General features: G+C 44.4%; 1 protein-coding gene across 1 annotated transcript in view; it reads left to right on the top strand.

Annotated features, from left to right (window-relative positions):
• The first annotated feature begins 446 nt into the window (after positions 1-446).
• Positions 447-15,149, top strand: part of Mov10l1 (Mov10 like RISC complex RNA helicase 1) — a 66,868-nt gene continuing 52,165 nt past the window's right edge. The window contains exons 1-5 of the mRNA XM_028753724.1: positions 447-543; positions 2,574-2,758; positions 5,390-5,552; positions 11,467-11,579; positions 12,117-12,301. Coding sequence (XP_028609557.1) covers positions 447-543; positions 2,574-2,758; positions 5,390-5,552; positions 11,467-11,579; positions 12,117-12,301 — 743 coding nt within the window. The remainder of the gene's footprint in view (positions 544-2,573; positions 2,759-5,389; positions 5,553-11,466; positions 11,580-12,116; positions 12,302-15,149) is intronic.

Here is a 15,149-nt window from a genome sequence, read left to right as displayed (position 1 = left end):
TGGGAGATCGAGGCAGGGGGATCAGAAATGCAAAAGCATCGTGAGTTCATAGCCTAGGTATATAATGTCCATTCTCAAAAAAAGAAAAAAAAAAAGTAAAACTGTTAATGTTAGGAACGCTGGAACAGAGGAAACATCCTACAAAACCACTCTTAAGGTCAAAGCTCCACCCCCTTTTCCAGACACTGCGCATGCCAGGCCTCGTGTCACCTGCACGAGGAGTTCCGTGCTCCATCATGTGCTAACCGCCACCTTCTGATTGCTAACGGTCGTGACTCATGGAATATACAAGGACCCTATTGGCCGAGTTCTATGATAGACAGGCGCAGGCGCAGACACAACAACCCCATTGGCTGGGGTCTACAGGCGCATGCGTAGTGGCTTATGGGAGGGGCTGTGGCGGGCGTGTGAGAAGCCGGGGCGGAGGTGGCGACCGAGTGGATACCATGCTGCGCCTCGCAGCCAAGCTGGTGTCCTTCTTTTGGAGGAGGGAGGACATCCCTGAGGAGGAGGCCGGACAACCAGGACGGGAGCCGTCGGAAGGTAAGTGTTCATGGAGCACTCTGCGGGAAGCCCTTGGCAGGCCTGTGAGGTGGGGCGGGGTTGTGACCCCTTAGGGTCATGCTAGAGTACAAGGTTCAGGCGCTCCCTTCCTTCGGGGATTCGAGAACGGGCCTTTAGAAGCTTAGGTTTGGCCCTCGTCTCTTTCGCAAACCCAAACAGGCTGTATCTCTTAGTCATTTCCTCAGAGCAAGGGAGCGTGACTTTGCACGTGTGTCTTGTGACCAGTGCTATGGCTTCCTCATTCCCCCTTACCTTCATTGAGCACGTTTTTATGCCGCACCCGGTAACCAGATATCGCTGCACCTCTCTGCCCGGTCTTGGGCAGAGACCGCTTAGCTCTCAAAGATCTGGAAACCATCATTCTACCACTTCAAGTTGTTCTTTCCAAAAGCAATGAAGTCACTCTCCTTGGATTCTTTTATCATCCCCAGGCTACTATTTCTGGCGTTTCTGAAGTAGCAACAAAAATAATTCTATGGTTGGGGGTCACCACAGCAGGAGGAGCTGTATTAAAGGGTTGTGGTGTGAGGAAGTTTGAGAACCACTGTAAAGAATAGTGGCTTTCAGTAACAGCGTGAGCTCGGGTTTCACTCCAGAATTACCTGGTTACCCCTCCCCGGAGCTCATATCCATGCTTGCCCACTTGCTCGATGCCTTTCTTTCTTTTGCATGAGAACTTGGGCTAGTTGACTTCTCCATCCTCTAAAAGAGTGAAATTTCCTACAAGACAAGCTAGAAATAACATTTTAAAAATGGGGCTGTTGAGCACAGCGTGGTAAAGGCCTTTTGCATTTAGGTGTGCTAATTTCTGTGACAGAATATAACCTGGAAGAAATAATGGCATAAGTCCAAAATGGTGATTCTCAACCTGTGGGTCGCGGCCCTCTCTGGGCTCACGTGTCAGCTGTTTACATTATGATTCGTAACAGTAGGGAAATTACAGATGTGAAGTAGCAAGAAAAACAGTTTTATGGTTCAGGGTCACCACAACCTGAGGAACTGTACTAAAGGGTTGCAGCATTCAGAAGGTTGAGAACCACTATAAAAGAAAATAATGGCTTTCATACTGTTGTGTGACATGATCGGGGTACTGGAAATTTTCCCGAGAGGTTGCAGGAAAGGTGTAGTGAGGACTCAAAGATGGTATGTGCAGCTTCAGTTCATGAAAGATTACTGAATGGCCAAGTTTCTATACTTTCTTGGAGTAGATACACTTTTCTATAACCCCTGTATCATGTTTGGAACCGTCTTAAGGCTGTGGCTCTGACGGTGACACTGGCAAATAGTACTTGTCTAGGACTCCCCGGGTGCCTGTAGAAGTCTGATGGTGTCGGGGCCCCCAGCCTGTGCCAGCCCCTCAGAAGTCTGCACGTTGCACATATATTGTTATTTAACCATCCAACAGCCGTCATGTAGAGTTAGCTACCACTTCAGGCCTACACAGGTAGAAGAGTCACACCAGCCAGTCAGGCTTTGGAGTCAAAGCTCTCCCCACTGCGTTTACTACCTGTGCCCCTTCAGAACCTAGGATTCTGTTTCAAAGTCATTTTTCTAAGCATATCTCAGTGGCAGCTTCTCTAGGTCAGCCTGTTAAGTTCCTACCCCCCTCTCCCCCCCTACCGTGAATGCCACACCTTGCCAGTCTCCTGTAGAGTTTAATTATAGTGGGGTTTGGGATTCCCCCACACACTTTGAGATTTAGTGTGTGTGTATGTGTGTGTGTGTGTGAAAGAGAGGGAGGGGAAGGGAGAAGAAGGTGGAAAGGGAGGAAGAGAGAGAGAGGAAGGGAGAGAAAGAAAATATATCACATGTATGGTGTCCCTGCAGAGCCCAGAAGAAGGTGTCAGCTGCTCAGTGGCTACAGTGATTATGACCCCCTCCCACGGTTGCTGGGAACTGAACTTGGGTCCTCTGGAGGAACAGCAAGCACTCTAAGGCACTGAGCCATTCTCTCTGGCCCTGGGATTATTGTCTATTATTAGTACAATCCCTTTGCTCACTTGTCTCAGGTGACACCAGGTTGAAAACGGTGCAGGGCGTTGTGACACGGTACTGCAGTGACTACGGCATGATCGACGACTTGATCTACTTTTCCAACGATGCAGTGACGAGCAAAGTGCTCCTGAACGTCGGGCAGGAAGTCATTGCTGTCGTTGAGGAAAACAAAGTGTCAAATGGACTGAAGGCAATCAGGGTACGTCTTAGTATATAAGGAGTAGTCACGCCTCACCACGAGTCACCACATTTGTTAACTTCTCAGTCATGGCCTAGCCAAGGAGAACAGTGTGCAGGGTGCTGTGAGAGAGGAGAGGAGTTTTACTCGTTACAGTGATTTCTGCTTTAAAAAAAAAAACAAAAGATGATAATTGTAAATAATTGACTCATAGACATTTGTAGTTTAGGAAGCAAAGTTTTCCTATAAGTTTATGCTATGGTATATACTCATTAATAGATTTTTTATTCTCTAGTGTTTTTAAAATATTGTTTACAATTATAAAGATTGGCTGGCTGAGGTAGCACACAATATCTGTGTGACTTCCAGGCCTACCTGGTCTACATAGTAAGTTCCAGGCCAGCCGAGGCTTCACAGTGAGATCCAAAAAAAAAAAAAAAAAAAAAGGTATAAAGCTAGACTCTGTTATTTGATTAGCAAAGATGATCAGTGGCTTCTATTCAGTAATTTACTTTTTCATATAAAAATAATTCTTTAGTACTATAAGTTCTAAGTGGTAGAATTGATAGGTTAAATTAAAATGATCAAAGTACTATTGAGTTAATAGTTAATAACATTACATCAGCTTCTTTCCATGGATGTTAGGATCTATACTCTGGACCTCATGGTAGGCCTACAAGAACTCTTAGCTCCTGAGTTACTATTCCAGCTCTCACAATTACCTTTGACTTTGTTCCATGTTTCATTTTATATAGTTACATGTTTAAGTTTTTTCATTTCAATCTGTCTCTTTGATTGTTGATTCTTAAGTATTGTTTAAAAAATTTTTTGAGTCTTGTTATATAGCCTAAACTAAACTAGTCTTGAGTTTCACAGTCTTCTGCCTTAGCCACCCAAATGCCAGATCTAACGTATGCACCACCATGTCCACATTCTTTTAGAAGCTTAATTTCCTTTTTGTATTCTTTATTGCTAGCACATAGAAACAAAACAAATTGTCGTGTGCCTAATACTTGCCAAATTCAGTTACTGGCTTTATCCATTTGGGAACTGTTTTAGAAGGTAAAATCTTTAGGAATTTGTACACACAGGATCAAGCCGTTTGAATGAAGGGAATTTTAGTAGTTTCTAGTCTGGATGTCTTTAGTTCCCTTTTCTTGTCTAACTGTTTTGCTTAGGACTTTGAGTACAGTATTGACTGGAAGGAAGGAAGGAAGGAAGGAAGGAAGGAAGGAAGGAAGGAAGGAAGGAGACTGGCACCCTGGCCCATTCCCTGACTTGAAGAGGGAAAGCTTTTCGCCTCTCAGCACTGGGTTGATGTTAACCTTGGATTTTTCATTTACAGTCTTTATTATGCTGGAGAAGTTTTCCCTTTATTCTTACTTTGCTGTTTATATTGTGAAGGACTGTTAGAACATTGTGAGGGTTGGAGAAGGAGGGTGAGGGAGATAAAAGGTGGATGCTACCATGCCCAGCCTGGAAACTTTTAAGATAAAATTATTGTGGCATCTATGTATTGCATAGTGACAATTTTCAAAATACATTAGAAATTTAGTGCTTTTTTTAAAAAAAAATGTATGTATGGGTATTTTGCCTGTATGTATGTCTGTGTACCTCGTGCGTGTGCATTAGAAGGCCAGAAGAAGGCATCAGATTCCCTGGAACTAGCATTACAGATGGTTGTTAGTTGCTATGTAGATACTGGGAATTAAATCCAGCTCCTCTGAAAGACCCATCAGTGCTCTTAACTGCTGAACAATTTCTGAAGCCCAAAGATATTTTTATACAAGTATGCCATATACTTTGGCAAATTAGATACCATCCTTTTTTTCTTCCCTATTCCAGAAGGTTTGAATTTTATCAAATGATTTTTATGTGTCAATGGAAGTGCATGACTATTTCATTCTATCAATGTGATATGTTGACTGAATTTGAAATTTTTAACTACTTCTGCATTTGTTTGTGGTATATGCTCCTTATAATATGCTGTTACATTTAGTTTGCTGTTTTCTTGAATATTTTTATATTTATTCAGAAGAGATTGTTATACAGGTCTATCTTCAAAGATACATTAGTTAAATCCTGCCTCCCATGGTGATGGAATGACAGGAGAGCTTTGTAAGAACTGGTTGGCTTGTGAGAGTTCGGGAGTTGGACTCATGCCCTCTTAGAGGACGAGCTAGAGAGCCCCTTAAAGATCCATCCCTTCAGGAGCTGGAGAGATGGCCCGTGGTTGAGAATGCTTTTTGCTCCTGTTTGTGACCCAGCATCCACATCATCTGGCTTACAGCCACCTCTTACTCCAGCAGATTAGATACTGTCTTCTAACATGCACACACATGAATAAAAACCAAAAAGATTTTTTTTTCTTTGAAACAAGGTATCCCTGTGTAGACCTGGCTAACTTGGAACTCTTAAATAAATCGGTCTGTCCTCTGATAGAGACCCACCTGCCTCTGTGTCTTGGGTGCTTTAACTCTTTAAAAATTCAGCCCCTTCAAAAGTCACTCACTGCATCAGAAAGCAAATCTTCACTATTCAGTTGCCATACCTGTTCTTGAACTTCCCAGTTCAGGATGGGGATATTGCCTATAATCTGTTTTTCTTATTCTTTTTCTTAACAGTGTAAAGAGCCATTCTTTTGTCTTACAGGTAGAAGCTGTCTCTGACAAATGGGAAGATGATAACAAAAATTCTAGCAAAGGGTTGTCAGACTCCAGCCCCAGAGTGCTGATCGGCTGTGTGACTTCCATGTTGGAAGGTGCTGGCTATATCAGCCAGACCACATACTTCTCTCTGGAGTGCGTATGTGAAGGTAGATAGATGGATTTCTGTTTCATATTTAAAATTTAAGTTTTTTGTCTTAAATAATTGTGATAAATTTAGTTGTCTACATGTGTTATTGAAAGAATAATGTTTAGGAGTGGCTGCCAGGTGTTGGCCTCTCACAAGGATTCTTGAATGTTGAGTAGACTTTGGATTGGAGGTCAGTGTTTAAATACTTGTTTTGTATTTATCTGTCAAACATATTGATTGATCACTAAGTTGCTAATATAAGAATGATGTGTTTGTCTAAGACAGTGGTTCTCAACCTTCCTAATGCTGCAGTCCTTTAATACAGTTCCTCATGTTGTGGTACCCAAAACCATAAAATTAATTTCATTGCCACTGCTTAACTGTAATTTCGCTACTGTTATGAATTGCAATATAAATATTTTTGTAGACAGAGGTTTACCAAGGGGGTCGAGACCCACATGTTGAGAGACACTGGGAAGTGTCCTTTCTTTTTGTTTGTTAAGACAGGGTTTCACGCTGTAGGCTAGGCCAGAACTTACAGTAACTGTCCTACTTCCATCTCTTGAGTGCTTGATCTGACTACAGGTCCAGGCCACTGCACCTGGCTTAAGAACAGTTCTAAAATACTTCACATGTCTTAAAGTAAGACTTGGATCACCTTGCATTTTCCCAAAATTATATATCCAAATTTTCTATCTAGCCAAATTAAAATTTTACTTTTATGTTTAAAGAAAGAATTTGTTTATGTCATTTGCTAAGTTTTATTTGGTTTGTTTGCTGTTTACCTGCTTTCTACTAGTGAATACTGTGCTTGTCATTGGAGACCAGAACAGTGAGAGTCAGTTTTTCCTCCAGGCAAAATGCTGTACAAACCGGAGACAGGAAGGGGATTGGAAATGGGACCGTGGGAGTTGCTTTTGGAATGCACAGCACTAGGCTACATGTCAGGAGATAAAGATCAGCTGCCCTACAGCCTGGTGCCGAGGGCAGCTGACCTGTGTTACTCTGACTACAAACCTCTGTTTGCCAAAATGAAATTGACAGGTAGCTATTGGGGATTTTGAAACCTGTTTTTTCAGAGGAGCTCTCAGTTCTGGTAGAAGGTTGCTTGTGACTTTCTAGACCCCCTCAGCAGTGCAAGCTGGAAGGCATTCCCAGAGCAGCCTGGATGGGAGATGTCCCTAGAGAGAAAGGCAGAAGGTTTCACATTGCAGCTGTTGGCTGTGCTGTGGGAAGCTTTGTGGAATAAGCACTCTGACTCCAGTGGTAATGCAGGACAGGACACACCATCAGTCCCCTGAAACTAGAATAATTCCTGAAAGGCTTTGGCATTGGGTCCAGTTCATATTTTCATTTTATACTCTAAAACTACAAGGTCGGAGAGAGGGGCAAGTGATTGTGATATTACACATGTGTATATGCAGTCAGCCAGTTGTTAGGGCAGTGACTGACTGCTTCAGCTGTTTCTCCAGATCATTCTGTTCCAGGTAGCAAATGAACTCATGTTTAGAAATGGGCCGTAGAAATAGTACCTAGGTAAATCACCAAATAACTCACCAAATCGGCATCTAATAATTGGTCCTTTCTACTTACTCTACTTCACTCGAGGTACAAAAGGTTAACCTGAGGAGGAACGGCATGCTTACAGATTTCCTAATGCAAGGGAGGTAAAGGTTCTTCTGTGTGCTCTGAGATGTGAAATGTCCTAGTAATAGGATTATAAAGCCCACTGACCATAGCAAAAGAACATTCTTGAGAGAAAATAACAATGTGAAAGACCCTTTCCTATGGCCCCCTGGTAAGATTCCAAAGGATGGGATCCAAATAGTGAGTAGTAGGTAGACCGAGGGACTTTCCCTATGTCTAGCATGTGCAGCCCAGTGGGAGCCGTCCTGGCTCAGGTGCCTCCTTGTTAATTAAAGCAGTCCCTTGAGCTGTTCTCATCTCTGATGTTCTGAAGTCCTTTGTTGCTTTTAAAGCCTGTACCCAAGGCTGGTCGGATTGCTCAGTGGGTACATGTACTTACACAACCCTGGTAACCTGAGTATGAGCCCTAGAACTGTTGTAACGATGAAAGGAGAGAGAATGGAGTCTACAGAGTTGTCCTGACCTCCACATATGTGCCACATCTTTATTCTAGCACTTGGGACGCAGAGCCAGGGGGATCTCTTGAGTTCAAAACCAGCCTGATCTACATAGCAAGTTCCAGGATATCTAGTACTACATAAAGAAACCCTGTCTCAGAAAACTAAAATAATAATGATAGTAATAATAATAATTTTTTAAAAAGTTAAATCTTGTACCAACATCTGCTGTCTCTCCTCCTACCCCTCCCTGCCTTCCAGCCCCTACCCCAAAGACAGAGAGTCCTTTGCCCTACTGAAGCACACAGTTGTACAGCTCCTTCATGCCTGCCTGCTTTCTGCTCTCCCAGCCTTACTATTTGGACCATTCAGTCCTGTCCCTGGTGCTCAAAGAAAGTGTTAGCAGAGGGTGGTAAGGAGTGAGCTGGCAGGTACTTTGCGTGTGCCCATATATCCTGAGCCCACGACTTTTGGGGGACACTCAGATGCAGCCAGGGTTGGTCACCTGACTTTTTTCTGTGCTGATACACATCTGAGAAGACTTGCTAACATTAACTAAGATTAAGCTGCTTTTGATCAACATCTTGATAGTATAATCACCAAAATTTAGGTTGGTGCTTTTCATAAACATGCAGTACAAAATAGTAGAATTATATTAGGGATCATTTCAGAAACTGTTAGAAAATTGGCCCTAATTTCATGATATAATTAACAATTTTTGAGGCAGGCTCCCTCTATATAGTGCTGACTGACCTAGAACTCACTGTCTAGACCAGACTGACATTGAACTCCAAGATGTACCTTTCTCTGCCTCCCAAATGATAAGATTAAAGGCATGCACTACCATGCCTGGCCTATTTGACACTTATTTATGAAGCTCAAGTCAGCAATGCACATAGCAATTTTTAGGGTCATATATTCTGTGATGTTAATACTTATTTTCAACCTGGCTGAATTGAAAACCATCCAAGAGGCACAGCACTGGGAGAAAGGAAGACACACTCTGAGTGCGAGCCACGCTGTCACACAGGCTAGGGCCCAGGAGCAGCCACCTCACATTCCAGGCAGCGCCACAGAGCTGCTCTCAATGTCATCCTTCCCTCCCTCCCTCTTCAAACCATGACCCCAAAAAGCTTCCCTTGTAAGTTGGTTTTGTTAAGTATTTTGTCTCAGCAATAAGATAAGTAGCTGATGCAGACAGTCAGTACCAAGAAGCAAGGCTATCGGTGTGAGAAATCTGGCCATGAGGTCCATATGGCTTGGGAGAAGTATGGAAGAGTGGAACTTGAGGCTGGAGAAGCCTGAGAATGCTGTATGAGTTTAATGGGCCATTCTGTTGGAAATATGGAAGACAGGAATGGAAAACGAACTCTTGGCTTACAGCATTTCAGAAAGGACTCAGGGATATACTGGGAATTCACCTATAAACAACTATGGCTGCTTCCTGCTTACATCCTCAGAACCTGAGTAAGACTGAATTTAAATACAATGAACCTAAGTAAGTTGTTGGTGGAGGACATTTCAAGATCCAGTGCGCAGTCGGCTGTGCGTGGTTACTGTTTACTGCTCTGACTCAGATTTATCGTGAGGTAGAACAGAAAAATAGGAAACGTCAGTGTGAGTGTGGTTGAAGTTACAGATGCAACAGTGCCAAGAAAGCAGCCGAATTCCTAGGATACATCAGCATTGAGAGGAACTCAGACTGGGACACCGGGACACTGATGGCAAGACTTCACCTAACAGAAGTGTGAAAGGAGAGAATGGAACTGAGATGGCCATGACAGAGGTTCTATGCTTCACAGTGTTTGCCTGCAGAGTGTTTCCTCACCCCTAGCCACCAAGGTCTACAGAAGCCACTCTAGCTATGGTAGAAAGGAACCAAACCACGTCTTAAACTGGAAACAGAACTTGACAGTGCTGTCCTTATGGTGCTGGCTTTCCTAATGGGCTTTTAAGGAGGTTTGCACCGAAGATCCAGAAAGCCCCTGATTGTAAGGCAGGGTTAGATTTCCTGGAAGAAGGCCTTGAGAAATCATTGCATGAAATAGTGAAGACTAATTCTATAATGAAGAACTCAGTATATCCAGTAAGGAAAGCTTCATGTGTAGAGCAGAGCTGGCCCAAGCTGTAGGCAGCAGAGCTAAAGGGGAAGGGGTGCCAAGGCTACCGGAGCCCAGGATAGTCCATCATAAGATCTCAGATGCCAGACATAGACCGCAGAGTTGGTGTCTGCCTTACTGGGTGTCAGTGTTGCTTGACTGGATCGTTCTTTGCTGTGCCTCCATTTTTCCCTTTTGAATTAGGGATGTTTACTGGGTCTATTGTATATGAGAAGCATGAAACTTGATTTTTGTTTGTTGTTATTACAGAGGATCACACTTAAGAGAATGCCTGAATCTTAGCAGAGACTCTGGAAACGTTTTGAAGATGTTGACCTTAGGGACGTTTACATTGGAATGGACATATTTTGCATAATGAGATACAGTGAGCTTTTAAGGGCCAGAGGTGGAATGTTACGATTTTAGGTGTCAAGGTGACAACCGGTATACTTGGTTAATACTTACTATCAACATGACTGGATTTAGAATGACAGGAGATATCTCTGGGGATGAAAGTGTCTCCAGAGAGATTTAAGCAAGGAGGGAAGACCCACCCTAAATGTGGGTGGCCTCATCCTATGGCCTGGGCCTCCCCCAGTCTTTGTCTAGTCTGATCCTGACTGTGGCTGCAAAGTGACCAGCTGCAACATGGTCTTGCCACCACTGTGAGGTCTACTCTCTGCACCACACACTCTGGGTCGTCATGGACTGTGCCCTGAGCAACACCAAAGCTCTTTCCCTAAGCAGCGTCTGTCAAGCCCTTTGTTGTCATAACAAGAAAAGTACTACACTAACACAGTACAGTTCAAGGACACACTGATGTGTGTGCACATGTGCATGGGTGTACATGTACACGTGTGCATAAGCACAAGTACTCTTGTGTACACATACTCTCCAGTATGATGTGTGTGTATTTTGTTGTGTGGGTGCATTTGAAGGCCATAGGTTAGATAGATATCAGATGCCTTCCTCAATTGCTGTCCACTTTTTATTTTGAGGTAATTCAGCTCAAACCTACCATTAGGTAGAATGGCTGACCACAGAATTCTAGAGATCTGGCTGTCTCCACTCCTCCAGCACTGTGGTGTTCCGTGAGCACCACCACATTGCTTCTGTGTGGACTCTGGGATTATGGCTCCTGCATATGCTTTCCCCAAACCCTAATTCTTTGGGGATTTATTCTGGTTTTGATTTTTTGAGACTAGATCTCACTATGTAGCCCTGGCTTCAAACTCTCTGTGTAGGCTATGCTGGCCTTGACTTCACAGAGGCATGCCTGCCTCTGCCTTCTGAGTGCTTGGATTTAACGTGTGCATCATGACACCTGGTTAAAATTACTTTTAATATGGCGAAATAAAGAAAATAGATTCAGAGGTATGTGGAGATTCTGATATGACAGGCCTGACTTAAGAATGACCATGCTGGGTTCTCTTCTCTTAGAGCAGCGGTTTTCAACCTGTGGGTCACAATCCTTATAGGGGTCACATATGAAACATTTACATTATGATTCACAACAGTAGCAGAATCACAGTTATAAAGTAGCAATGAAATAATTTTGTGATTGGGTGTCACCACACCTGAGGAACTGTACCAAAGGAAGGCTGAGGTCCAGTGTCTGAGAAGCTGGAGGGTGGTTAGTACCTAAAACAGAAATCAGGGAAGCTGGCCCAGAAGTTACTTGAGCATGTCATAAGATCAGAATGCACTGCACAGTTGAATGCTATTGAAATTTTCTCTTTGGCCATTTCAGGTTTCCACCCGTGCAAGGGAGACTGGGTAGAGGCTGAATATTGGATCAGGCCAGGGACATGGAGCAGTGAGGCGATCTCCGTGAAGCCTCTGAGGTACAAGCGCGTGGACAAGGTAATGTGCTGATGAGTGGTTCCTTGTTTCCTTAAGGAAGTAGGGCGGGCCCCAGGACCTTGCATGCACATAATACAAAGACATTTAGGCAAAGCCTTCCTACACAAAAAGTAAAAACATTTAGAAAAGGAAGTAGAGGCAGCAGCATGCTTCTGTAGCTAAGGTCTGACAGCATGTCCCTGGATGTGTTGAAGGTGTCCTAGGATAGAGTGTGCACATGATGAATTGAGGCCTCAGGCTTCCTTGTCAGCTGATGATTTAGGCAACGGTGTGGGTTATAACATCACTGGGTTTTTGCACTGGGTTTAGGTGGATGCATGAGCTGGATATAACAGAGGCATGGGGAAAGATGTCAGCCACCACCACCAGCCTCTCACTCGGCCTGAACTCTTCCAGGCTCTTGTGTGTCCATGTTGTCCTGGACCTTCCTGGTTTCTCAGGCCAGCCTGGGTTATTTAGATTCAGAGAGGCAAATGTTGAGAAGTGTGCTCCTTATCCATATACACTTTAAAGCAACGTCCAGCACTGCACTTGCAGGTTTGCATTTCCAGCCTGTGTGGGAGGAACGGGGTGATAGAGGACAGCATCTTCTTCAGCCTGGACTCCTTGAAGCTGCCGGAAGGGTACACACCAAGGAGGCACGACATTGTCAATGCTGTGGTTGTGGAGAGCAGCCAGTCATGCTACATCTGGAGAGCACTGTGCATGACCCCTGTGAAGAGGTGGTATCCAAACAATTCTTTGGAAATAAAAGGTCCAATTTTAAGCATATTTTAAAGAGTTATAGTCAAATGCTGACTAACATTTCAGTTATTCATGGGTTGTGTATATAATGCTAGTTCCATGAGATGATACCACCAGGCTGACAAGCATGGCTCAGCACTTAAAAGTGCTTGTTGCCAAGGCTAACTGCCTGAGTTCAACCCCTAGAGCTGACATATTAGGAGAGGACGCCAGGGGTTGTCCTCCTCTGACTTCCGTGTGAGCCATGACATGTATAAACACATATACATGAACGGGAGAGAGAAGGAGAGGCTTAAACTTCTCTTCAACGATTGTATCACGAAGTGACATGTGGCCTACTTAGGTTCGATACTGATACAAGGATTGAATCCCGATACGCCATTTCTTGGAACATGTTTCTGTTTTTGTCATGTGTGTCTGATGGTTAAGCCAGAGTAGTAGACATTCCAGGCCCTGAATCTACTGGTTAAGAAAAACTCTCTTTGTGGTTGAGTGAAGGTAGAATTCCAAGGTTTTTTTGTTTGTTTTTAGAAACAAACTAGCTAGACTCCTAGTTCTAGATGTTCTAAAACTCTCTGTGTAGACCAGGCTGGCCTCAAACTCGGAGCCATGTACCTACCTCTGCCTCCCTTTGGGCATGACACTACACACTTGGCCACAAGGGTCCCTTAGTCCCTACTCTTTTAGTAATGGTTGACTTCATCCACTTCTGTTGCTGATAACATAGTACCATAGACTAGGTAAGGTACAAGATGAAAGGTTTATTTTGGCTTACTGCTGGGGTCTACAGTTAAGGGCTGCATCTAATGATGGCTCCCCCAACCCTGCCCTAGTACTAGGGATTGACACCAGGGCCTTGTGCATGCTGGAAAAATCTGCTGTACCACTGAGCCATACCTCCAGATCCAGAAATGGCCTTCCAGCCAGCAGAGTTTGAAATAGCACAAAGCAGCACATGTTAAGAGACCCTAGTCAGATTGCTTATGTGACAGACCCACCGAGATGACACATTACTCCACCAGACATACAGGTCTAGTCTAGTCATGCGAGCAGAACCCTCTTCAACCCTCAGTGTGCTTCCTGGCCCCGCCTCTTTGGGAAAGGACAGAATCCCACCTTGTCCTCGTAGCTGTTGTCTCAGCCTGAGTGTTGGAAGGGAAAAGTCAGATTTGAGTCATGGTGGTGATTGCCGTGATGTTATTCTTCCTTTTCTAGTCTCTGCTGTTCTCTTTGACAGGGTCTCATCGTAAGCTAGCCTCAGACTCACTGTGTATCTGAGGATGTCCTGAGTTTTGTTATGATGCTCTTGCCTTTGTCTCCTAAAACCTGGAGTCGGGGCATGAGCCATCATGCCCTGTTTGTGCAGCACGAGGGCCTGAACCCAGAGCTCTGTGTGCTAAGCAAGTACTCTGCCTTCTGAGCTGCGGTTCTAGCCCAACTTGTATGTGAAGTTTTTGTTGTTTCTTTTGTCGTTTTTTTGTTTGTTTTATCCAATGTCTCATTGTATGTGTTTGATTGGACTTCCTATATAACTCAAGTTTGCCTTGAATTCAGAAAGCTCTGCCTGCCTTTGCCTCACCTTGTGGGAGTGACTGTGTACTACAGTGTGTGTGTGGGTCGTCATTGTGTCTGCTGTCCTTTCAGTACTAAAAATATGTGTATTGAGAGTTGGGGTTTTGGCTCCATGATTAAGAACACTTGTTTTTGCAGAGGATACAGCTTCAATTCTCAGCCCCTACATGGCAAATCCCAGCTCTCGGTAACTCCAGTCCCAAGGGTCTGCTGTCCTCTGACCTTGAGCAGCTCGAACACGTGGAATACACATAGAGTTGTGCAGGCAGTGTGGCCCCGTTCTTTGTAGGTGGCAGCAGTTCCTCTGCCTGTTGCAGTTACGACTCGTGGGCTCCTTAGATACCTCATGATTCTAGTCACTGTCCTGTCTCCTCAATAAAATACCAGTTCTGTGTGAAACTGTTCTGTCTCCTTTCCGGCCTCACGTCTAGCACCTAGCCCAGTGTCTGATGAGACAGCTCTGCTCCACATAACCTGATGGGCAGCAGTTACGTAGCAGAGTGTGGAGAGTAGACTGGTGTTGCCATGCCTTCTCCTCCCATGGCCTCACATTGTGCTGTTGTCACTGTGTTCTGTTTACTTTACTTTTGTTTTGTGGTAAAGCCTTGCTATGTAGCCCAGATCTTAGATATAGCTAGCAATCCTCCTGTCTCAGCTTCCTGAGTATGACAGTTCATGTGGTACCACCATGGGTTCTTGAGAGTTGTGTTTGTGCTCCCTGGCATGCCCGTTCTGTCTTGCCCGTGGAGTGGAGGCTTCTGGGCGTGGACACCACGGCACCCTGCCCAGCCCCGTGCTCAGATGAGGCATGGGCTGCAAGCAAGCACAGAGGACTCCAGTGAGAGAATGGAGACGTGTCTTGTTTTCTGAAGAGTGCGACTTACCACTGAGTTGTTTTCATAGACAGTATTGCTTAATGATGAATGCATGTTTCGAGAAATGTGTCATTGGGCAGGCAGTTTGTGATTGTGCATGTCCCAGAGTGCAGTTGCTCCAGGCTGCAGGCTTACACGGCTACTCTGCCAAATACCACAGGCTGTTGTAACCCGATGTTTGCTGTACATCTGGACACTTGCATTGTAGAAAACAGACAATGAACGATTAAGCAGTGGGCACCTTTCATCTTCATCCTGTTGTCACAGAATCAGCGTTAAGTATGAAGTGCATTGTAAAGGGAGTGCCATCATGTAGCCTTCAACTGTACTTAACAGAGAAAGGCTTGGGAGATCTCTGAGTACCAAGCCCTGTGCATCT

This window comes from Grammomys surdaster, unplaced genomic scaffold, assembly GCF_004785775.1.
Source record: "Grammomys surdaster isolate TR1022 unplaced genomic scaffold, NIH_TR_1.0 125953, whole genome shotgun sequence".
In the NCBI taxonomy this organism is placed as follows: domain Eukaryota; kingdom Metazoa; phylum Chordata; class Mammalia; order Rodentia; family Muridae; genus Grammomys; species Grammomys surdaster.
Note: the sequence above shows the minus strand (reverse complement) of the source record. Positions and strands in the feature narration are given on the sequence as shown.